Here is a 26,440-nt window from a genome sequence, read left to right on the forward strand (position 1 = left end):
CTCAATAAATCCATTTTTTGGAAATAATAAAAAAAAAAACAATAAAAGTACACATATAGGTATCGACGCGTCCGTAATGACCCGCCCTATAAAACTGTCCCATTAGTTAACCCTTTTAGCGAACCCCTTAAAAAATAAAAAACGAAGCAAAAAATAATGATTTATTATCATACCGCCAAACAAAAAGTGTAATAACGCGCGATCAAAAAGACGCATATAAATATCCATGGTACCGCTGAAAACGTCATCTTGTCCCGCAAAAAACGAGCCGCCACACAGCATCATCAGCGAAAAAATAAAAAAGTTATAGCTCGCAGAATAAAGCGATGCAAAAATAATTATTTTTTATATAAAATAGTTTTCATTGCATAAAACCGACAAAAACATAAAAAAACGACCTAAATGAGGTATCGCTGTAACCGTACTGACCCGAAGAATAAAACCGCTTTATCAATTTTACCGCACGCGGAACGGTGTAAACGCACCCCCCCAAAAGAAATTCATGAAACGCTGGTTTTTCTTCATTCTGCGTCCCAAAAATCGGAATAAAAAGCGATCAAAAAATTTCACGTGCCCAAAAATGGTACCAATAAAAACGTCAACTCGTCCCGCAAAAAATAAGACCTCACATGACTCAGTGGGTCAAAAGATGGAAAAATTATAGCTCTCAAAATGTGGTGATGCAAAAACTATTTTACAATAAAAAGCGTCTTTTAGCGTGTGACAGTCGCCAAACATAAAAACCGCCATAAATAGTAAGTCAAACCCCCCGTTATCACCCCCTTAGTTAGGGAAAAATAATAAAACTAAAAAAAAAGTATTTATCTCCATTTTCCCGTTAGGGTAAGGCTGTGTGCACACGCTGCGGATTAGGTGCGGATTCATCCGCGCGGATTTTGTAAAATCCGCAGGTGAAACCGCAGGTCAAAAGACCTGCGGTTTTACCTGCGGATTGCTCTGCGGTTTTGTCCTGCGGTTTTTCATCTCCTCAATAGAGGAGATGGCAAACCGCAGGAGAATCCGCAGAAAGAATTGACATGTCAATTCTTTCTGCGGATTGAAAACCGCAGATAATCCGCGCGGAAAATTCTGCACCGTCTGCACTGCGGTTTTTGATTCCCATAGGGAATCATGGTACTGTACACCGCAGCAGAAACTGCTGCGGGTCCGCAGCAGCCAAAACCGCTGCAGAACCGCAGCAAAATCCTCAGCGTGTGCACACAGCCTTAGGGTTAGGGCTAGGGTTAGGGCTAGGGTTAGGGCTAGGGTTAGGGCTAGGGTTAGGCTCAGATTAGGGTTAGGGGTGTGTTGGGGTTAGGGTTGGAGTTATAATTGGGGGTTTCCACTGTTTGGGCACATCAGGGGCTCTCCAAATGCAACATGGCGTCTGATCTCAATTCCAGCCAATTCTGAGTTGAAAAAGTCAAATGGTGCTCCTTCCCTTCCAAGCTCTGCCATGCGCCCAAACAGTGTTTTACCCCCACATGTAGGGTATCAGCCTACTCAGGAAAAATTGCAAAACAATTTTTGGGGTCCAATTTCTCCTGTTACCCTTAGGAAAATAAAAAATTGGGGGCAAAAATATCATTTTTGTGGAAAAAAATGATTTTTTTATTTTCACGTCCGAGTGTTATAAACTTCTGTGAAGCACTTGGGGGTTCAAAGTGCTCACCACACATCTAGATAAGTTCCGTGGGGGGTCTAGTGTCCAAAATGGGGTCACTTGTGGGGAGTTTCAATAGTTTAGGTACATCAGGGGCTCTCCAAACGCACATGACACCCGCAGACCATTCCATCAAAGTCTGCATTCCAAAACGTCACTGCTTCCCTTCCGAGCCCCGACGTGTGTACATACAGTAGTTTTCTCCCACATATGGGGTATCAGCATACTCAGGACAAATTGGACAACAACTTTTGGGGTCCAATTTCTCCTGGTACCCTTGGGAAAATAAAAAAATGGTGACTAAAAGATCATGTTTGTGGAAAAAATACGAATTTTTTATTTTCACGCCCGGGCATTATAAACTTCTGTGAAGCAATGGGGGGTTCTGAGTGCTCACCACACATCTAGATAAGTTCATTGGGGGGTCTAGTTTACAAAATGGTGTCATTTGTGGGGGGTTTCCACTGTTTAGGTACATTAGGGGCTCTCAAAAGGCAACATGACACCCGCAGACCATTCCATCAAAGTCTGCATTCCAAAACGTCACTACTTCCCTTCCGAGCCCCGACGTGTGCCCATACAGTAGTTTTCTCCCACATATGGGGTATCAGCATACTCAGGACAAATTGGACAACAACTTTTGGGGTCCAATTTCTCCTGGTACCCTTGGGAAAATAAAAAAATGGTGACTAAAAGATCATGTTTGTGGAAAAAATACGAATTATTTATTTTCACGCCCGGGCATTATAAACTTCTGTGAAGCACTGGGGGGGTCAAAGTGCTCACCACACATCTAGATAAGTTCCTTAGGGGGTCTAGTTTCCAAAATGGTGTCATTTGTGGGGGGTTTCCACTGTTTTGGTACATCAGGAGTTTTCCAAACGCGACATGGTGTCCGATCTCAATTCCAGCCAAAAACGTCAAATGGCGCTGCTTCCCTTCCGAGCTCTGCCATGCGCCCAAATAGTGGTTTACCCCCACATGTGGGGTATCAGCGTACTCAGGACAAATTGCACAATAACTTTTAGGGTCCTGTTACCCTTGGAAAAATAAGAATTAAGGGTGAAAAGATCATTTTTGTGGAAAAAATATGATTTTTTAATTGTATGGCTTTATATTATAAACTTCTGTGAAGCCCATGGGGGTTCAAAGTTCTCACCACACATCTAGATAAGTTCCTTAGGGGGTCTAGTTTCTAAAATGGTGTCATTTGTGGGGGATTTCCACTGTTTTGGTACATCAGGGGTTTTCCAAACGCGACATGGTGTCCGATCTCAATTCCAGCCAAAAACGTCAAATGGCGCTGCTTCCCTTCCGAGCTCTGCCATGCGCCCAAATAGTGGTTTACCCCCACATGTGGGGTATCAGTGTACTCAGGACAAATTGCACAATAACTTTTAGGGTCCTGTTACCCTTGGAAAAATAAGAATTGAGGGTGAAAAGATCATTTTTGCGGAAAAAATATGATTTTTTAATTGTATGGCTTTATGTTATAAACTTCTGTGAAGCCCATGGGGGTTCAAAGTTCTCACCACACATCTAGATAAGTTCCTTAGGGGGTCTAGTTTCCAAAATGGTGTCATTTGTGGGGGATTTCCACTGTTTTGGTACATCAGGGGTTTTCCAAACGCGACATGGTGTCCGATCTCAATTCCAGCCAAAAACGTCAAATGGCGCTGCTTCCCTTCCGAGCTCTGCCATGCGCCCAAATAGTGGTTTACCCCCCTTTGTGGGGTATCAGCGTACTCAGGACAAATTGCACAATAACTTTTAGGGTCCTGTTACCCTTGGAAAAATAAGAATTGAGGGTGAAAAGATCATTTTTGTGGAAAAAATATGATTTTTTAATTGTATGGCTTTATGTTATAAACTTCTGTGAAGCCCATGGGGGTTCAAAGTTCTCACCACACATCTAGATAAGTTCCTTAGGGGGTCTAGTTTCCAAAATGGGGTCACTTGTAGGGGGTTTCCACTGTTTAGGTACATCAGGGACTCTCCAAACGTGACATGGCGTCCGATCTGAATTCCAGCCAATTTTGCATTGAAAAAGTCAAACGGCGCTCCTTCCATTCTGAGCTCTGCCATGCGCCGAAACAGTCGTTCCCCCCACAAATCAGGTATCAGCGTACTCAGGACAAATTGCACAATAACTTTTGCAGTCCAATTTCTCCTGTTACCCTTGGTAAAATAAAAAAAATTGAACCTGAAGTATTTTTTTTGTGAAAAAAAGTTAGATGTTCATTTCTTTTTAAATTTTCAAAAAAATTCCTGTGACGCACCTAATGGGTTAATAAACTTCTTGAATGTGGTTTTGAGCACCTTAAGGGGTTCAGTTTTTAGAATGGTGTCACTTTTGGGTATTTTCTATCATATAGACCCCTCAAAGTGGCTTCAAATGTGATGTGGTCCTAAAAATAAAATGGTGTTGTAAAAATGAGAAATCGCTGGTCAACTTTTAACCCTTATAACTTCCTAACAAAAAAAAATTTTGCTTCCAAAATTGTGCTGATGTAAAGTAAACATGTGGGAAATGTTACTTATCAAGTTTTTTGTGTGCCGTATCTCTGTGATTTAAGGGCATAAAAATTCAAAGTTGGAAAATTGCGCAATTTTCAAAATTTTTGCCAAATTTCCATTTTTTTCACAAATAAACGCAAGTTATTTGAATGAAATTTTACCACTAACATGAAGTACAATATGTCACGAGAAAACAATGTCAGAATCACTGGGATCCATGGAAGCGTTCCAGAGTTATGACCTCATAAATGTACAGTGGTCAGAATTGTAAAAATTGGCCCGGTCATGAACGTGCAAACCACCCTTGGGGGTGAAGGGGTTAATGCACAACTACAAGTACTTCAGATTAGGCGCTAGTGTGGAGACATTCAGAGAAGGCACATGTTGGAGGAGTGCTGGAAAGGTGTACTTTACCTTGCCTGGGAGTTGGCTGAGCCCCTGACCTGGAGGACACGGCACCGAAGTGGGCACCTGTATGCGCAACAGACTGTGAGTAAAGCCTTGGAACTACATGCCCTTGTGTCCTCCACTTATTCTTGCACCTTACACCCGGCTCTGCTACATCTGCTTCTTTACACCATCTCCCCACTTGCCAACCTCATCTACACTGCTTTGGGACATCATTGCTGCACCACACCATCTGTCCCAGAGAAGCAACTCTGCAGCGCTGGTCAAACTGGCCAGAAACCACAGGTCATGTCACGAATCATCTCAATGACTTTATTCCCATCCCCTTTTACATTGACCGCCTGAGGCCACGGACTGGGTCATTGCCACTGTGACATCTCCCATTGTAATCAATGGGCCCGGCACCGAGTACCCCACGGCCTCTGGGGGCGAGTCATTTGGACACCTGTACCCCCACCACAATGAGGTCATGGGGAGCCAGTTGGTCACCATGGCAGCTGGGATCCTGCTGAAGACCTCCATTTCTGTTATCTTTACACTCCTATGAAAGTTTAATAGGAGATCCTTAAGTTTAATACATCCTGCAGTACTAAAGTGCTATTGTATATTCTGTAAGTGAGGGGGTTGAAGCATGCAGCCAGGATGGGAGACATTACTACAAGATGGGGGCTACAAGGGAGCCATTACTATAAGAGGCAGACAATTATTATAGGAAGGGGCCAATATTAACCTATGGGTGGACATTATTACAGTATGAGGACCATTATTACAAAAAGGGGGCCATTATTGCAGAAGGGGGTCCATTGTTACAAAATGGGGGCTAGGATGAGTTACATTATTATAGTAAGGGGGACATTATCATAGGAAGAGAGGCATTATCACAGAAAGGGGGACATTAATACAGGAAAGGGCTATTATTACAGGAAAAAGGCCACTATTACAGGAAGGGGTATTTTATTACAGGAGGGAGGACATTGATAGAAGATGGGAGCCAGGAATTAGCACATTTTTACAGGAGGCCAGGATGGGCATATTATTACAGGATAGGGGACATTATTACAGGATGGGGACCAAAATAACTATATGGGATCAACAGGGAATAAAAAAGGAAAAACAATTCTAAAAAAAATAAATATAAATAAATAGGAAAATAACAGAAATTTTTTTTCCACTAAAATTTGCAAATTTGCTGTTTTTATGTAAAGAGTAAGAAAAAAGGTAAATAAAAAATTACATGTTTGGTTTCACCTGGACTGACCCAAACTATACATTTGTGCCATAACCCATACGATGAACACCATTAAAAAAAAAATAAAAAGGCCAATATTTTTATTTTAATAGATGTATACCGACACAATGCATGGACTAAACAGAGATCAAAAAGTTGTATAGAAAAAAGGTCACTGTATCACTGAAAATGCCATGTTGTCCTGCAAAGATTGTGGCTCGTCAAATTCATAACTTTTTTTCCTGTGCGGCCCATTTACCCTGCCGAGTTTGAGACCTCTGGTATAACAATAGCACTTGCAAGTCTACTAGGGGGATTAAGCAAATAACAAAGATATACGGCAGTTAAAGAACTAATGTTGTTTTAATTTTTTTTCATAACACAATTGTACATGTGAAAATAAACTGTGTGATGTAACTTATTTGAAAAATTTGTTCCTTTCTCCTTCAGGACTTTCTTTCTCAAAAATCTCAAGTCAGAGATACAATCTGTCTTCAGTGAGTACAAACTTTAGCATTATTGAGAGGGAAGATGACAGTTGGTGATCATAAAGTTCTATGAACTAGCAGTAGCATGTCTGTGTCAGTCTCTAGCTCCTTCTCTCTCCATAGACCTTTATGAGCAGCAGCTTCCAACTCCTATCTCAGTAATGGGAAATTCTGAGAACAAAGGAACAATATTGAAAAATATAAAATTAACTCAGATGGTAAAGGTTGCAAAAAAAAAATCATGTTAAAATTACCTCGCATTCTAAAAAAATGGATACAAAATAGGATCAAAGTTTCTTATTTGCATAAAATGGTAACAATAGAAACAACCACAAGCATGACACATACTAATTTATTTTATTTTTTTACAAAAACAATGGAGTAAATGGTGAGCAAAAACTCTTATATACTCCATGGCCCAGACTATGGCTGCACAAAAAATGATTCTATCTCTCTATCTATCTATCTATCTATCTATCTATCTATCTATCTATCTATCTATCTATCTATCTATCTATCTAGTAAAGTCATAAATTTACTGACTCTCAAAGTTATCATTTCACTTGTACCACACCTTGAGTACTTTTAAGTTAAACCCCCAAAAAATAATAAAAAAATTATGATAAAAAATTACCCTCCAATTACAAGAATTAATTTTCCAACAATATACAGTACCTTGCGAAAGTATTCGGCCCCCTGAAACTTTTTCAACCTTTTCCCACATATCATGCTTCAAACATAAAGATATCAAATGTTAATTTTTGGTGAAGAATCAACAACAAGTGGGACACAATTGTGAAGTTGAACGAAATTTATTGGTTATTTTAAATTTTTGTGGAAAGTCAAAAACTGAAAAGTGGGGCGTGCAATATTATTCAGCCCCTTTAACTTAATACTCTGTTGGGCCACCTTTTGCTGCAATTACAGCAGCAAGTCGCTTGGGGTATGTCTCTATCAGTTTTGTACATCGAGAGACTGAAATTCTTGCCCATTCTTCCTTGGCAAACAGCTTGAGCTCAGTGAGGTTTGATGGAGATCGTTTGTGAACAGCAGTTTTCAGCTCTTTCCACAGATTCTCGATTGGATACAGGTCTGGACTTTGACTTGGCCATTCTAACACCTGGATATGTTTATTTGTGAACCATTCCATTGTAGATTTTGCTTTATGTTTGGGATCATTGTCTTGTTGGAAGACAAATCTCCGCCCCAGTCTCAGGTCTTTTGCAGACTCCAACAGGTTTTCTCCAAGAATGGTCCTGTATTTGGCTCCATCTTCCCATCAATTTTAACCATCTTCCCTGTCCCTGCTGAAGAAAACCAGGCACAAACCATGATGCTGCACCCACCATGTTTGACATTGAGGATGGTGTGTTCAGGGTGATGAGCTGTGTTGCCTTTACACCAAACATATCGTTTGGCATTGTGGCCAAAAAGTTTGATTTTGGTTTCATCTGACCAGAGCACCTTCTTCCACATGTTTGGTGTGTCTCCCAGGTGGCTTGTTGCAAACTTTAAATGACACTTTTTATGGATTCTTGGACAGACTGTCCCACCTCAGCTGCAGATCTCTGCAGTTCATCCAGAGTGATCATGGGCCTCTTGGCTGCATCTCTGATCAGTCTTCTCCTTGTTTGAGATGAAAGTTTAGAGGGACGGCGGGGTCTTGGTAGATTTGCAGTGGTACGATACTCCTTCCATTTCAATATGATCACTTGCACAGCGCCCCTTGGGATGTTTAAAGTTTTGGAAATAATTTTGAATCCAAATCTGGCTTTAGACTTCTCCACAACAGTATCACGGACCTGCCTGTTGTGTTCCTTGGTCTTCATGATGCTCTCTGTGCTTCAAACAGAACCCTGAGACAATCACAGAGCAGGTGCATTTATACGGAGACTTGATTAGACAGGTGGATTATAATTTTCATCATTCGTCATTTGGGACAACATTGGATCATTCAGAAATCCACAATGAACTTCTGGAGTGAGTTTGCTGCACTGAAAGTAAAGGGGCCGAAAAATATTGCACGCCCCACTTTTCAGTTTTTGTATTTCCACAAAAATTTAAAATAACCAATAAATATCGTTCAACTTCACAACTGTGTCCCACTTGTTGATTCTTCACCAAAAATTTACATTTGGTATCTTTATGTTTGAAGCATGATATGTGGGAAAAGGTTGAAAAGTTCCAGGGAGCTGAATACTCTAGAAAAAATCCACCAATATCTGGGTACTCAATTCTCTAGAATATCTCCCTAAAAGTTTTTTGGGGGTATATTTTTTCATGTTTTTTTAGGGATACTTTACCCATTGATCTGTTTATTCCAGTGAATCATTTTCACGTTGATACATTCATATTTCTAATTCATTTTCATTATTTCCCATGCTATAAATGGGATTTATGATTACTAACGTCTTGTAGCATTTTCTTTGAATTCCTTCGTGTGGTTTGGAGAAGGTCCATGTTAGACCAAAGCGAGAGCAGACAAGGGAATACGAAGACTTGACTCATCTGGTGATGCTTTTGTCTCTTTGTGTATTAGATAATTCAGGTCAATGTGCATGACTCATGATATAAAAGATGCAATATGAATGGTGCTCGCATTCTCCAAACGAGGGGAAAGATGGCCCATCCCAGGAGGTGTCACGTTGAGGAACGCAGAATAATCTATATGATCCACTATTACAGAGAGAAATTGGAGGCGAGCTAAAAACCGCTGTCCTTCCCTCGTCTGTGACAAAAGGATTTGACTCAATTATGTATCTGTATTGTTTACAATCAATTATCTCCACATCACTTCCCATATGTAATGTGCAGCCATTATGTATCATTCATCCAGAATCTCCTCCAAATCCCGTTCATAGAAACTTATTGGTCGCTTGCCAAATCATTTCAGCTGCAACTGCTCGATAAGAATATTTTGCAGTCAACATTTTCCTTATCTAGCAGGCAGACTAAAAAAGAAAATATGCCGCGTTTCCATGCAGCTGTTGGACTGACTGTATAATGAGCCTGAGATTATGGTAATTATGGCAATGCCAACTGCACTTAAGTATCAATCAGCTAGGCAAGTTAAGATGGCAGAAAATGTTCTGATGACACCGGATGGGCTGCAGTCAGCTCATCGTTAGGGTGAACATGTGTACACCACTCACTTGGCTTGTTTCTGGCCAGTGCATTGCTGATATAAGGGAAAATGTACATTATTGAGGACATAATGGTAATACATATTTGCAGTGTGCCCTTTCCATGTGAACATACATATAAGGGAAATTGTACCGTAATCTCATCAATAATTCCAATAACTGCTCTACCCATGGGGCTGAAAAGCTATCCAACTTAAAGGAAATCTGTCAACAGGATTTTGCTACCCCATCTTACAGTAGTATGATGTAGAGGTAAAGACCCTGATTCTAGCAGAATATAACTTACTGGGTTGCTTTCTGCACTTTTGATAAAATTCCTATTTTACCTGCAAATTGCCTCTTCAGAAAGAAAGAGGACTTTTACTCTACAGCGCCACCTATTGGTAGTAGCGATCCTAGAGGATTCCCAGAGGAGCATTGCACGGCGAATAAGCCTCCTTACCTTGACAAGCCAGAGCTGGCATGTCACTCTCCGCAAGGAGAAACCTTACCTATTTTACCTGCAGATTTACCAGATCTCTGAATGCTGAGCTCTGTATGACCCCTCCTACACCACTGATTGGTAACTTTTGTGTGCACTGTGCATAGGCAGGAAGCCGCCAATCCATGGTGGGGGTGTGGTTATATATTGTACTTCATGAATATGTAGGACTTCATGGCTGCAGGTTTACTAGTCCTCTAAAAAAATGAAAATCTATCTACAGCCAAAAATGGGTGGCTCTTCAAATCATCAGAACATCCGAATGAAAATAGAAGCAAAAAATCCCAGCTAAAGATAAAATGACAACCTTTATTAATTACTGTATACAAAAAGACATTCATGATCAGATAGATTAAAATCATGAAGGGATCATAGGACATAGATCTCCCTTCTGCTCAGGAACCAGGTAAATAAATGTACTGTGCAATGAAGTTAGCAATATATGTATCAACAGAGGACCTAGTGGACCAAAGTCCATCCACAATGTGGATGAAGGTAAGTATACATGATAGTAATGTCCTATAGTGACAACATAATATAAATAGGGCACATAACAGTAAGTGAAGAAGCAATAATAATGTGTAAAGACCTGGGAGGTATGGGACCAGGACACCAAAGCGTGATTCGTGTTAACGTCTTCCCAGGAATGCTGGGAACCACTGTGGTACGTATGAATAATGTTCAAACTAAATCTAATAGGGTAAAAAGATTTGTCCACTACAAGGACAATCCCTTCTCAATCTGAATGTTTGCCCCATTAAAATAAAAACACTTATACTCACCTCCTGTACCATGTGTGGTTCTAGTGGTGCTGGTACTCGCATTCCTGGGGATCACGTGAGTTTGTTACATCACATGAGCCCTGAGCCCAATCATCGCCGGCTTCACTGTCCCCGCCTTAGGACATATAAGTAATCAAAAGGACATGAGAGAGCAGCTGCAGCCCTGACTTCCTCTTGATTACTTATAAGTCCGAAGGTGAAGACAGTGAAGCCGGTGCCGATTGGGCGTCAGACTCACCTGACATAACATTATGATGTGAGCCTTGGGAACAAGAGTTCTAACACCATTGGAATGGCACCAAAAAGGGAGGTGAATTTCAGTGTTATTATTTAAATGGGGGCAAAAATTCAGATTGAGAAGGGGTGTCCGATTAGTGAACAACTCATTTAAAGCAGAGTGAAGCTGATGGTGCTCGATGCAAGTTTGCTCATGTAATTGTAGCTCTGGCTCAAAATTGTTGCTTCTTTGCATAATTAACAATTAACTCTATTAATAAGATTTGCTCATAGCTTGGAAATCTATAAGATTATTCAGATATCTAATAATGCTTTGCTTCCCATGGACAGGGCCGGCATTAAGGGCAGGCAGACTAGGCAGCTGCCTAGGGCCCCCACTCCTCCAGGGGCCCCAAGCCAGTGGTGTACCGCTAACAGCTAACAGCGGCACACCACGCGGCCGCTGTGGGGCCCGTAAGAAGGGCCCGATGCCGACCACCCCTCCACGCATTCAACTTATTGGTATTATAGATGCTGATACAGCTGAAAGCAGTGATGGAGGGGAGAGTGTCAGCTCTCCCATCACTCCCCCTCTGCTTCTGGCTCAGCGGGCGCATGATGATGTCACATCATAGTGTGCCACGTTGTGCCAGCAGTGGAGCTGATGAGACCGGAGCAGAGCCTGGAGCAGCATAGGGAATGAGGAGGAGAAGCGAGTATTGTATATGTGTATATATGTGTACTGTGTGTACTGCGTGGGCTGCATTATACTGTGAGTGGAGGGGCTGTATTATAATGGGTGAGTGTGTGGGGAGGCTGCATTATAGTATGTGCGTGGGGGCTGCATTATACTGTGTATGGTGGCTGCATTACACTGTCTGGGGGGCTGCATTATATTTTGTTTGGGGGGCTGCATTATACTGTGAGTGGGGGGCTGCATTATACTGTGTGTTGAGGGCTGCATTATTCTGTGTGGGAGAGGCTGCATTATATTGTGAGTGGGTGGCTGCATTATACTGTGTATGGGTGGTTGCATTATACTGTGTATGGGGGCTGCACTATACTGTGTGTGTGAGGGTGCACTATATTGTGTGGGGGGGCTGCATTATACTGTGTATGGGGGAATGCATTATATTATGTGGGGGGCTGCACTATACTGTGTGTGGGGAGCTGCAATATACTGTGTGTACAGGGGGCTGCACTATAGTTTGAGTGAGGGGGATACATTATATTGTAAGTGGAGGCTTCATTATAATTGCATTTTACTGTGTGTGGGGGCTGCATTTTACTGTGTGTGGGGGCTGCATAATACTGTGTGTGTGTCAGCATTATAGTGTGTGAGTGTAGGGGGGCTGCATTATACTGTGTGTATGTGGGGGCTGCATTATACTCTGAGGGGGGCTGCAGTATACTCTGAGGGGGTGTGCATTATACTCTATCAAGGACCATGGGGAGTGCTTTATACTGTATGGGAGCTGCATTATACTGTATTGAGGACTTATTCTACGCGTTTCAGGAAGAAGAGGTTGCAAAAAACCTTGAAACGCGTAGAATAAACCACTGTCAAACTTTATTAACCTTCTGGAATTTCATCATTTGGGCAGCGCGGACAAAATCCACGTATTCCTTTGCAAAGTTCTGTTTCAGATAGTCGGTGACCGACTTGTGGATCTGCAGCATCTCTTATCTATACATGCTTTGAATACCTACTACCAGGTGAGCAGTTTTTTGTCAAACCGCTTACTTTATTTGTGGGATAAGACCCTATATTGCGCTTGTGTCGCCCTCTTTCCTCACAATACTTAAAAAGTTGAGAGACACCTGTAATTGACATCATAGGTAGACCACAACTATGAGAATCAAAATGAGAACACAAATACAGAAAATCACCTTGTCTGATTTATTTTGCAAATTATGGTGGAAAATAAGTATTTGGCCATTAACAAAAGTTCATCTCAATATTTTGTAATATATATACTTTGTTGGCAATGACAGAGATCAAATGTTTTTGTAAGGTTGGCACACACTATTGGTGGCCCATTCCTTCATTCAGATCTCCTCTAGAGAAGTGATGTTTTAGGCCTGTCGCTGGGCAACACGGACTTTGAAATCCTTCCAAAGGTTATCTATGAGGTTGAGATCTGGAGACTGGCTAGGCCATTCCAGGACCTTCATATGCTTCTTACAAAGCCACTTCTTTGTTGCTCTGGTGGTGTGCTTGGGATCATTATCATACTGAAAGACCCATCCATGTTTCATCTTCAATGCCTTTGCTGATGGAAGGAGGTTTGCACTCAAAATCTCATGATACATGGTCTTATTCATTCTTTCATGTACACGGTTCAGTTGTCCTGGTCCCTTTGCAGAGAAACAGCCCCAAAGCATGATGTTGCCACCCCCATGCTTCACAGTAAGTATGTTGTTCTTTGGATGCAACTCAGCATTCTGTCTCCTCCAAACACAACAAGGTTTGTTTCTACCAAACAGTTCTACTTTGGTTTCATCAGACCATATGACATTCTCCCAATACTCTTCTGGATAATCCAAATACTATCTAACAAACATCAGATGGGCCCATTCATGTACTGGCTTAAGCAGGGGGACATGTCTAGCACTCCAGGATCTGAGTCCATGGCGGTGTAGTGTGTTACTGATGGTAGCCTTTGTTACGGTGGTCCCAACTCTATGCAGATCATTGACTAGGTTCTCCTGTGTGGTTCTGGGATTTTTGCTCACCGTTCTTATGATCATTTTGACTCTTCCGGGTGAGATCTTGCATGGAGCCTCAGATCTAGGGAGATTATCAGTGGTCTTGTATGTCTTCCATTTTGTTATTATTGCTCCCACAGTTGATTTCATCACACCAAGCTGCTTGACTACTGCAGATTCAGTCTTCCCAGCCTGGTGCAGGGCTACAATTTTGTTTCTGGTGTCCTTCAACAGCTCTTTGGTCTTTACCATAGTGGAGTTTGGAGTGTGACTGTTTGAGGTTGTTAACAACAGGTGTCTTTTATACTGATAACAAGTTCAAACAGGTGCCATTACTACAGATAAAGAGTGGAGGACAGTGGAGCCTCTTAAAGAAGAAGTTACAGGTCTGTGGGAGCCAGAAATCTTGCATGTTTTTACGTGACCAAATACTTTTCCACCATAATTTGCAAAATAAATCTTGTCAAAGCAGACAAGGTAATTTTCTGGATTGGCTTTCTCATTTTAACTCTTATAGTTGTGGTCTACCTATGATGTCAATTACAGGCCTCTGTCATCTTTTTAAGTGGGAGGACTTGCGCAATTGGTGGCTGACTAAATACTTTTTTCCCCACTGTAAAATACCAAGGCATAGGTATATGCCATCATTCTTAAAGTACGCATCCCATCTCATTTTAGCCAATACCTGTCTTACAGTCCAGGAATGACAATGAACAGAGCTCATGAGTATTCATTGAGATTTGCATGCAGCACAAGAGAAATGAATTAAGATCCCTTTGTAAATATAGAACAGCTGATAAATAATTTTGGAGACAGCAGATAAATACCTTCAAATGGAAACAAAAACCAGCGCAGGTGCTTAGAAGAAAGCCCATAGCAAAAATGAATTATTTATGAAGAGATATTCGGACATTTAAAATTACAAAACGTAACCATTGAATGCGGCTATAATATAGATATACAATGTAATACAATCCTGTGGAATTATCCTTCAAGCGCAGTCTCTGCTACTTTTATCTTTTCTTTGAGTTAGATCACTGGGTCTAACAATTTTTTCTCATAAATGTATAAAAAAGTCACAATCTTAAAGGGAACCAGTCACATTGAAAGTACTGTCTCCGCTGCAGGCTGCTTAACACATTCATACATACAGCCATGGCCGAAAGTGTTGGCACCCTTGACATTTTTCCAGAAAATGAAGTATTTCTCCCAGAAAATTATTGCAATTACACGGGTTTTGTTATATGCATGGTTATTTCCTTTGTGTACAATGAAACAACACAAAAAAAGAGAAAAAAAGGCAAATTGGATATAATTTCACATAATATCCCCAAAATGGGCCAGATGAAATTGTTGGTAAACAAATTTGTTTCAAGAATGTGATGCTCATTCAAACTTACTTGTGGCAAGTAACAGGTGCGGGCAATATGAAAATCACACCAGAGACCAGATAAAAAGGGGAGAAGTTGACTCAATCTTTGCATTGTTTGTCTGTGTGTGCCACACTAAGAATGGAGAACTGAAAGAGGAGAAAAGTACTGTCTGAGGACTTGAGAACCAAAATTGTTGAAAAATATCAACAATCTCAAGGTTACAAATCCATCTCCAGAGATCTTGATGTTCCTTTGTCTTCGGTGCGCAACATAACCAAGAAGTTTAGAACCCATGTCACTCTAGCTAATCTCCCTGGACGTGGAGGGCAGAGAAAAAAATGATGAAAGGTGCAATGCAAGATTGTCTGGACAGTGGCTAAGCAGCTCCAATCAAGTTCCAAAGAAATTCAATCTGTTCTGCAGGCTCAGGGTGCATCAGTGTTAGCGCAAACTATCTGTTGACATTTGAATAAAATGAAAATGCTAAGGCAGTAGACCCAGGAGGATCCTACTGCTGACACAGAGACATAAAAAAGCTAGAATGCAGCTTGCCAAAATGTACATAAGCCAAAGTCCTTCTGGGAAAGCATCTTGTGGACAAATTAGAGCAAGATAGAGCTCAAGATTTTACTGCTTAGCAAAAATGAAGTGAGACATGCTAAGAAAAGAACACAATACCTACAGTCAAAGATGGTAGCGGTTCAAAGATGTTTAGGGGCTGTTTTGCTGCCTCTTGCATTGGGTGCCTTGATTCTGTGCAAGGCATCATGAAATCTGAAGATTACTAACATATTTTTGACCGCAATGTAGTGCCCAGTGTCAGAAAGCCGGGTATGCATACAAGGTCATGGGTCTTCCAGCAGGACAATTACCTCAAACATATTTCAAGGAGCACCCAGAAATGGATGTAAACAAAGTGCTGGAGAGTTCTGAAGTGGCCAGCAACGAGTCAGGATCTAAATCCCATTTTACATCTGTGGGGAGATCTTAAAATTGCAGTTGGGAGAGGGCACCCTTCAAATATGAAAGACCTGGAGCAGTTTGCAAAAGAAGGGTGGTCAAAAATTACAGTTGACAGGTGTAAGAAGCTTGATGGTGGTTTTTGGAAAAGACTGATTGTAGTTATTTATTCCAAAAAGTGTGCAACCAGATATGAAGCTGAATGTGCCAACAATTTTATTTGGCCCATTTTTGGGGTTGTGTGCAATGATGTCCAATTTGCTTTTCTTTTTCCTCTTTTTTTTGTGTGTTGTTCCAATACTCACAATGGAAATAAAGATGTGTATAACAAAATGTAATAGCAAAGGTTTTTGGGGAGAAATACAGTTTTTTTTTATTATAAGATACACTTTTCCTCCTGATTTGGGAGGAAAATTGCAGTGCATTTTATAGTCTGAAGGTAGTTTACCGGAGTTCCCTTTCCCATTCACTTCTCTGCGGTACGGTGGGCTTCTGGAAAATGGCCGCCGCAGGTGGCGCATTTTCAGAGTGAGACCTTGGGAGACTTCTTGCTGTCGCTGGCCTCTTGAAATAGCGACCCTGCCTCCTGTAACCCCACTCCACCAACGCCAATCCACCCATTAAGCTACCGTTAAAAAAAAAATGTTTTTTCTGTTTTCCACCCCAAACTTTGGGGTGTGTCTTAAAGTCCGGTGCTTCTTATGGTACTTTATTTTCTGGAACAATTTTAAGGGTGCCAAAAATTGTGTCCATGACCGTAGGATTGTGGGAAAAAATTCAATATACTGTATATTGTGTAAAATACATTGTAAGCTGAATCTTTTCCCAAAAACCTAAAATCCATTTGCTTAGCTGCTCTATAACATGTTCACCATTCATTGCATACCATTTCCAAGTTGACATAATAACAATAAAGGGGATCTGTCACCCCATTTTTGGACTATCAGCTGCGGCCAGTGCCATCAGGGGCTTATCTACAGCATTCTGTAATGCTGTAGATAAGCCCCCGATGTAACCTGAAAGATAAGAAAAAAAGTGTTAGATTATACTCACCCTGGCGTTCGGTCCGGTCTGATGGGTGTCGATGTCCGATCCGGCGCCTCCCATCTTCATACGATGACGTCCTCCTTCTTGCTTCTCCCTCGGCTCCTGCGCAGGCGTACTTTCTCTGCCCTATTGAAGGCAGAGCTGAGTACTGCAGTGCGCAGGCGCTGGAGCTCTCTCACTTTTCCTGGCGCCTGCGCACTGTAGTAATTTACTCTGCCCTCAACAGGGCAGAGAAAGTACGCCTGCGTAGGAGCCGAGGGAGAAGCAAGAAGGACGACGTCATTGTATGAAGATGGGAGGTGCCGGACCGGACCACGACACCCACCGCCCCCGCCCCCCCGTAAGTATAATCTAACGTGTTTTTCTTATCTTTCAGGTTTCATCGGGGGCTTATCTACAGCATTAAAGAATGCTGTAGATAAGCCACTGATGGCTGTGGCCACAGCTGATAGGCCGAAAATTAGGTGACAGATTCTCTTTAAAGGGGCTGTTCACTACTCGGGCAACCCCCTCTGAATCTCTATGTTTCCTCCCAATAAAATAATAACATATATTTCCACTTCTGGTGCCGTGTCGCTGGCTTTCCTGGGAATTGAGTGGCATTTCTATGTCATACAATTCCTGCTGCCAATCAATCCTGGTTTCACTCTCATCTCCTAGTGATGTAATTGACATCCAGAGGAAGTGAGAGCTTTGGCTGCTCTCAGGAATTGTCACGCGATCCCCAGGAAAGCCAGTGCCAACACTGCTGGAACGGCACCAGAGGTGAATTATTTTACTGGCGAGAAACAGGGATTCAGAGAGGGCTGTCCACTACTCGTCCACTAGGTCCACTACCCGCTAGGTCCACTACCCCTTTACGCAGATTTGTTTTTATCATGTTGAACATATGAGCCCATGGGAGGCCTAACTGAATATCTCACATAAAAAGAAGACCATCCGCTAGACATGGTAAATAAATGTAATATATTAAACAGTACTTTTCCTGCAAACTTCTATATGTCTGATCAATGTCCTTCTGCTTTATAGTAAGTTTTCAATGAAACAATAAAATATATTAGAAAACTCATTCCAATGTGTGCGGCGTGTCCAAAGATGGGAGATTCATTGCAAGCATCCTATTAGACCTTTATTAGGATGCTCAGCTTTGTTACCAGGAATATACCCTTACCATCACACTTTGGACTATTCCTCACTAATGGATTTCCCAGGGTAGGATGGTTATGAAGAGATACATGGAACCCAGTAGCAAATATAAGCGACCAATGTTGGGCCTCTTCATCCCAAGAGACCCATACAGGAGCAGCACTTGGATGAGTCTACATGAATCATGATTAGCACTCTGCCGCTAGACCTTTTTTATCTATATATAAGCATGCATATATAATTTATTTTTCACTTTTTCCGCATTTCTACTTGTACAGACTTCCCTCAGTAATCTGTGCATTACATATTGAACAGAGTCATAAGAGAATAATTATTGAGCTATAGTTTCCAGAAATAAATGTACTTACTACAATTAGTGCAATAACAGACACGGTGTAGTAGGAAGCATCTCGTAGCAAACACCATGATGAAAGGACGACCACCTGAAAAAAAAACAGAAAGTTTGGAAGCTTTGTAAATGTAGGTCATTATTTATAGTGCAGTCGTCCACTGTTTCAGCCTGTAAGATACCCCAAAACTGTTCTCCAAATTCAGCTGGTGGCTATTACAGTCAACGGCCTTCTATCTTGGCTGAGCTCTGACAATGCAAAGACATTTGTTTTCCTCTGCTGTAATTGCCAGCAGACATTGATCCAGCAGGAGACGCTGTGAGTTTTTAGCTGCAAAACTGTGAACTCAGCTTTGGATTAGAATGGATAATAGCATAACTATGCTCACAATCTGTGCAATATACAAAATGCTGATTATTTGCATATGTAGTCCTATTTATATGTAAATTATATTTTCATACCAGTAAATGCCTTTTTCATTTGGATGTCTAGTATTATGCAGAAAGTATTTTTTTTTCTTACCAAACTCTCTGCTCAGGTAATAGCAGCAAAGTAACTGAAATGTGTTGCTTTTTTCCTTGCCAGATGCCATCCCATCACATCTATATTGTTGTCAGGGCCAGCGTTAGGAGCAGGCAGACCAGGCAGCTGCCTAGGGCCCCCGCTCCCCCAGGGGCCCCCAGCTAGCGGCACATCACGCAGCCGCTATGGGGTACTCGTGAGGCAGGGGGGCCCGCCTGCCCCCAGCGCCGACACCTCCCCACTGCCGCACTGAACTGTACCGGCATAGATGCCAGTACAGTTCAAAGCAATGATGGAGGAGAGAGCGTCAGCTGACGCTCCCTCTCCCATCATTCCCCGCTCTGCCTCTGACACACAGCGGGTGCGCGATGACATCATATCATCACACACTCACTATGTACCAGACAGAGCAGGAGACAGGAGCTGAGACGTGGGGGCAGCGCGGGCACGAGGAGAAGGTGAGAAGTGTTTATTTTTTATATTAGTGTGAGTACTGGACTGTGGGGCCATTCTCGGGGGGGGGGGCGCTATATACCGGGTCGTGCTTCTATATACCATGGTGGGCAGTGCTGCTATATACCATGGTGGGCTGTGTTGCTATATACCAGGCTGTGCTGCTATATACCATGGTGGGGCTGCGCTGCTATATACCATGGTGGGGCTGTGCTGCTATATACCATGGGGGGTATATTTTACATTATATTGTATGGGGAGGCTGTGTTATATAATCTGGGGGGCTACATTATATTCTATGGGGAGGTGGGCTGTATTATATTCTATTTGGGGCTACATTATATTCTATGGGGGGGGCTGTGCTATATTTATTATATTCTATGGGGGGTGATTGCATCATACTATGAGGAGGCTACATTATACTATATGAGGAGGCTACATTGTATTCTTTGAGGGGCTGCATTATATTGTATGGGGCTTCATTATACTATATGAGGGGGGCTACATTGTATTCTATGGAGGGGATACATTATACTATATAAGGGGCTGCATTATACTCTATGAGAGGGTTGCCATATATTTTATGGAGGGGCTGCATTATACTATATGAGGGGGGCTGCATTATATTCTATAGGGGGTTGCATAATATTCTGAGGAGTGGCTGCATTATACTCTGTGGGGTAGCTGCATTATTCTCTAAGGGATCACTGCGTCATACTATAAGAGGGGGCTGCATTATATTCTATGGGGGGTTACATTATATTGTATGGTGGGGCTGCATTATACTCTGGGGTGGCTGCATTATACTATATGTGGGATTCATTATACTGTATTGAGGACTATGGGGAATACATTATATGAAGAACTATGGGGTGCATTATACTATGGGAAGTGAATTGTACTACATGGATGACTGGCAGTGCATTATACTATAAGGAGCACTATGAGGAGTGTATTATACTATATGGAGGACTGAGCAGTGTATTTTAATATATGAAGGACTATGAGGCATCTACTATACAATATGGAGGACTATGGGGCACATTATATTATATGGAAGACTATGGGGTGTAAGCTGTAGATGTGCTGCTGATAACATGATACTGTATGGGGACAGATTAATCCATTAATCATCTATCCCCATCATTGTTTCTCACACAGTGGAAAGAGGCCGGGAAACAAGTGTCGAATGACTTCAATATTGTTGATCACACTCGTTTAGCGGCCTGAACTCAGCGCATGTAAATACAACCGAAATGCTTCTGTGTGATGTGCAATATGTTAGCATTTGGGGCCCCATTTTAAACTTTGCCTAGGGCCCCACTTTGCCTAAAACCAGCCCTGATTGTAGTATACAACTTGAAAAAAAAATTGCATGTAAGGATCCGAATGATGAAGTCGAAATCTTAAATTTGGTACAACTTTGGTCCCATAATGAATAGGGCCTTGTGACACATCCCAACAGATGGTGCTGGTGGAGAGAAAGATTGGGTGATTTAGGCTACGATCACACAATGAGCTGTTGCTGAGTTTTTGATGTTGAAAAATATCTGCCCCTATAATGTAAATTAGCTTACTTGCGCTTTTGTGTCCGTTTGTTTAACATGCGTTTTTTTGTGTTTTTGTCTCTTGTTGGTGTGTCATTCTTTAATTAACTGCTTTGCTTTTGATACTTCCTGGTATTTGGCTTTGAAACTTTGACATTTTTTACCTGCGGAATTTCCACACCTAATGAAAGTCTATAGGGAAATTCCACACAGAAAATTCGGCGCACCCGCAAGAGAAACTGACAGATTTGAAACACGCACCGCAGGTCAGTTTATGCTGCATGTGAAGAAGCACAGTGAGGATGAAATTTCTATAATTCCCATACACTTTACTGGAACTATAAGATACTGCGTTTTTGAAACAGTAAAAATATGCAGAGTCACAAACGCACCAAAAGCTCATTGTGGGAACGTATCCTTAAAGCGATTCTGTCACCAGGTTTGACTGATATGAGATATGGCCACCACCTTTCAGGCCTGATATACACCATTCTATGATACGATAAATATGCTCCCAACCTGCAAGATAATAAAAAGAGCTTTTATTATACTCACCTGGAGGGCAGTCCGGTCCGATGGGTGTCGCTCCTCTTGGTCCAACGCATCCCATCTTTTTACGATGCAGTCCTCCTTCTTGCTTCATGTGGATGATGCATCCCTATGTTATCTACAAAGTCTCCCTGGCATCATGCTCCTGTGCAGTCATACTTATCTGTCCGGTTGAGGGCAGAGCAAAGTTCTTCAGTGCACAGGTGCCGGGAAAGGTCACAGAGCCCTGACGCATGCACACTGTAGGACTTTACTGAGCTCTAGTCAGGTCATAGAAGTACGCCTGCGCAGGAGCGCGATGCCAGGGAGAGTGTGTGGATGACAAAGGGACACATCATCCACACGAAGCAAGAAGGAGGACGGAATCGCAAGAAGATCAGAGGCGTTGGACCAAGAACATTGACACCCCTAGGACGAAAGTATAATAAAAGCTCTTTTTCTTATATTTCAGGTTGGGTTGGGGGCATATGTCCTGCATTTATAGAATTCTGTATATGAGGGCTGACAGGTGGTGGCCATATCTCATATTGGTCAAACCTGGTGACAGGTTCCATTTAAGGTTAAACACCCACTCTTTGCATTCTCCCCAAGAGATAAGCTGATTTCAGAGGTGCCTGCAAGAAACTTTATCTCCTCGCCCAATATTGAGCTCATGCCTGAGCCGAGTGTGCACATGTATGGGTTAGCATGGGGTTGTCGGCCATCGAACAAGTATTGGGCTGACAGCTATCTGTTGTATGCCACCAGCTCTAGATTCGTTAGGATGATGCTGTACTCCACCACTTTCTGGAAGCTGTATTAGTCTATGGTCTCTTTTCTGATCATTTCTTGCTCCTGCAAAGCATAACCTCACTACTCTCTTAGCAGACAATGTATAAAGAGTGCCTCTAATGTGGCAACTTTGGGATATTTTTAAAATAAAAAAAATATAAAATTCAGTTCATATAATATATCTTAGGTTGGTTTGTTTTTGCAACAATTTTTAGCATTGCGCACAGGAGAGAAGAAAGTGTTGCGCAAAAACAAATATTTCCAATTTATCTAAATTTTTGATTACTATTTAGTACTTTAGAGTATTGTGTAAGTCTTGCAGTAGCTCGATATATTCTAGATGTGACCTAGTGATTGAGAACATTTACCTAAAGCACTTATAGTAAATGGTTCTAATCCCAAGAGCAGTACTTGTAGAGGTGGATAACTGGCAATTCCACATAATCGCCCAAGAAAAGGGGCCAAAAAAAGAACGGTGCGCAGCTACTGCCGGTAAGTCTTACATAATAACTCTTTATACCTGATGTTTGATGAATGAGCCGAGCAGTGGGCATTGCTGTATTTAATTTGTTATCGCAGTGGGTAAATGTTCCCCATGTAAAGTGTGGGAGGTAAAACATTCAGTTCTGTTTGTTAACAATTTCTCCAATGTAACATAAAAGAAAATGTAACCCACGAGAACTGAAAGATTATTATAAGGACTCAACTGAGTACAGAAGGGCATCGCCTGAATATACATTAAACAATTCATAAGAACATCTCATGGTGCAATACCTAAAATACAGACCAGAATTATCTCTATATATAGAAATCTGTGTGCTAATTTAATATCAGAAACCAGTTGATCGGAGCAGCTACATTACTATTTCCAGCTGATTTACAGTGATTGTCAAGTCATAAGATATTGATGACCTTTCCTTAGGATAGCTCACCTATATCAGATCAGTGGTGATCTGACAACCGCCAACCCCACCCAATCGTCTTTTATTAGCTTCATAGCTGCTAGATCTAAACAATGAACAGAGCTGCACAGCACATATCCACTGAATACATAGCGTCTTCTGCCAGGCATTACAGATCAGCTTTTATTCTAACAAAGATCTGATCTGCAGGAATCGGCAGTGACAGCTACATATTGAACTAGACTATGCAGCTTCGTTCACTGTTCACAATCGCCCAGTTCTGGAGATGGAGGGGCTGATCAGAGGGAGGGGAGCGACGATCTAATACTGAAGATTCGTCCTAAAGGTAGGTGTAGGTGACCGTGTTATTGGTCCAAGTGGGATCCAACAATACATCTGATTTTTCCTCGGACAGAGCTGGTTCTGGGAAAAAAATTGAAGCATGTCCAAGTTTGATCCAATGCTCGGATGGCACTTGGCTATGCAAGTCAATGAGTCCATCAAAACCTACTGACTTCTGAGTCAGTCTGATTTCCATGGGCTGATGAAGACATTTTTTTCTCCATCTTGTCCACGTCCGAGATAATCAGATCACACTATGCTCACACTCTGACCAAGCTCTGATCAGAGTGTGATTTGCATAACCAACTCGATTCTCTCGGATGAGAAGTCATATTGTCGTCATCACATGCAATAAGGTTAGGTCATCAATATCAAATGATTGGACTCCCTTAACATTTATTTTCCCCTGGAAAACCCCTTTAGTGGAATGACAAAGAGGAAGAGATTGAAATCTATTCTCCTAGCTTCTATGCGGGCTGTCATGTGGGCATCTCCACCTTACCATATGCGACATGTAGGCATACTAGTCTTATTATTTACCCACATAAAACATGCACACCAGATAGGCAAGCATGGATAGTGAGAAAGAGGGAGAGCTAAGACATGGATTCCGGATCACAAGGCACTTTACCTTCATAACCTTAAAATTGCAGACGATTCCACTGTCCTTGGTTCCGATACAACTGGTAATGCAAACTACTGTGCAGACCAAGAAAATATTAAAATCTACGAGAATATGCAGAATATAGTTATTTGGATGCACTCAAAAAGCCACATGTTCCATGTGCCTGTAAAACACAAATCTCAATGGATAACCATTTACTGCAGAATCATGCCAGATGATTGCGTATAAATCCCTGAGAGGCGGCAGCCCTGACTTTAAATGCAGCTGAGACCGGACCTGATGAGTTGGGTAGATTATAATATTATGAAGAAGGTGGAGTAGAGATGAAAGCCTTTTCTCTACAGCAAAGGATCAGAAATCCAAATCCAGGTCCATGAAGTTGATTTTCATCCTACTTAGGTCACCTTTACAAGACAGTATCCTGGTCAACGTTTTGCATCAACATTTGTGAACTAAAATCAGTAGTGGGTCCAAAAAATGCAGATGGGGATTTTTCCATTACGCTTCTGTTCTGTAGACTCCACTACTAGTTTTAGAATAGCGGGGTGGCTCCAAAAATTGACCAATTATTTGCTAAATGTCTCATTTTAAAGTACAGTTAGAAATTAATATGTGTATATGCACTTTACGTATTGCGTTCTAACCTTAGGCAGCGCTGGCTTCTCTCTCTTTTCTATTAGTTTTAGAATAGGCTTGGTGCACATCAGCATTGGAGCCTTCAAAAGTTTTTTACATTGTGGCCATTTTTTAACGAGTGTTAGTCGTCTTCTACCTCGTTGGCTTCACATCTCACTGAGAATTGATTCAAATGTATCAAGTGAGGAAATGCTCTGTGAATTAAATAGCCTGGACTCTAGACCAATACAAACGCAAAGTAGTGAGACGTGTGCTGCTACTGAGATGTTTGCCTGACACAGTGTTGCCTAGGTGGGATGCCATTGCATTCTGACAAGACAATTTATAAATGTTGGCTATAAATTTTGCTTGCTATTTCTATTTTTTGAGTTTGGTGGTGTCATGGCATTGAAACAGGAATTATGACCGTTAGAAACCCTTGAAACCTGAATGTCACCAATGGTGGTTGATACCAGGTTAAAAAAACGAAAGGACATTGGCAAGAACCGTGATGGCCATCTGAAGTGTTAATATTAATGCCAGAACGATGAATCCAGAGATGGAACAACATCAAAACTTTATTGTATTATATGGATTGAGCCTGGTCGAACACAGTTATTAATTATGGACATCTCTAACAAAAATGGCAACAAGAGCAGATCTTAGAAGCCAGATGTTGAAGATAAAGGAAAAGATGTAGCATAGTCAGATATGTGAAAAGACAATGCCGGGACCCAGATCAAAGTATAAAAAGCGGGAGGCTGTCACCGGTAAGGACTATGTAAGGCCGGGTGCCCATGACCCGGAAACAAGCAGTACTTTGGGCGCAGCACATGTTCACTGTGTCTAAAGCGCTGCTTATTAAACCCAGGTGACTCCTCTGTGTTCACTGAACTGCACGGATTCACTGCGCTCAATACGTTCTATTGATGTAATTTCTCTTGTGGCGACGCTAGTCTCCATAAGAGAAATTGACATGCTGCAGTCCTGAAAGTCGCGCCGCATGTCAGTGTCCACAGGTGATCCTCAGGCGTCTATGGACGCATAGTGGACAAGAGATTTCTAGAAATCTCATCCACTATGATGTCACAGCTGCCCGCTGCGGTTTTGACGGTGCATATATATACGCAGCGTCCAACCTCCAGCGTTTACTGATCATGGGCACATACCCTAACAGGTTGGATGCTTATGAATCAAGATACCTGAGCAAGACATAGAAAAGTAACACTGATAAACTTTTTCACATATACTGGTCTTCCATGATTAATTTTTCCATGGTCTTTATGACCATACAACTTCATTGTTCTATTCATTACTCTATCGACTTAAAAGAAATCTGTCACCAAGTTTTGCTACCTCATCTGAGAGCAGCTTAATGTGTGACAGAGACCCTGAGTCCAGCGATGTATCACTTACTTTGCTGGTTATTGCAGTTTTGTTTAAAAACTGTTTTATCAGATGTACCAGTTTTCTGAGTGCTAAGCTCTGTATAACGCCGCCCACACCCTTGATGGGCAGCTTTTTGTGTACACTGTGCATAGGCAGAAAGCTGCCAATCACTGGTGGGGTGTGGATGAACTATCAGGCTGCAGTCCATGTAGTG

The 26,440-nt window shown here is 41.8% G+C and overlaps 1 protein-coding gene across 3 annotated transcripts in view; it reads right to left on the reverse strand.

The window, feature by feature from the left end:
* Window positions 1–26,440, reverse strand: part of SLC24A3 (solute carrier family 24 member 3) — a 592,036-nt gene that overhangs the window by 149,072 nt on the left and 416,524 nt on the right. For all 3 annotated transcript variants that reach the window (XM_073557431.1, XM_073557430.1, XM_073557429.1), the window contains exon 7: window positions 18,530–18,604. In XM_073557431.1, the coding sequence (XP_073413532.1) occupies window positions 18,530–18,604 (75 nt within the window). The remainder of the gene's footprint in view (window positions 1–18,529; window positions 18,605–26,440) is intronic.

Source organism: Dendrobates tinctorius, unplaced genomic scaffold (assembly GCF_039654945.1).
Source record: "Dendrobates tinctorius isolate UK_male_01 unplaced genomic scaffold, ASM3965494v1 ptg000250l, whole genome shotgun sequence".
NCBI lineage: Eukaryota > Metazoa > Chordata > Amphibia > Anura > Dendrobatidae > Dendrobates > Dendrobates tinctorius.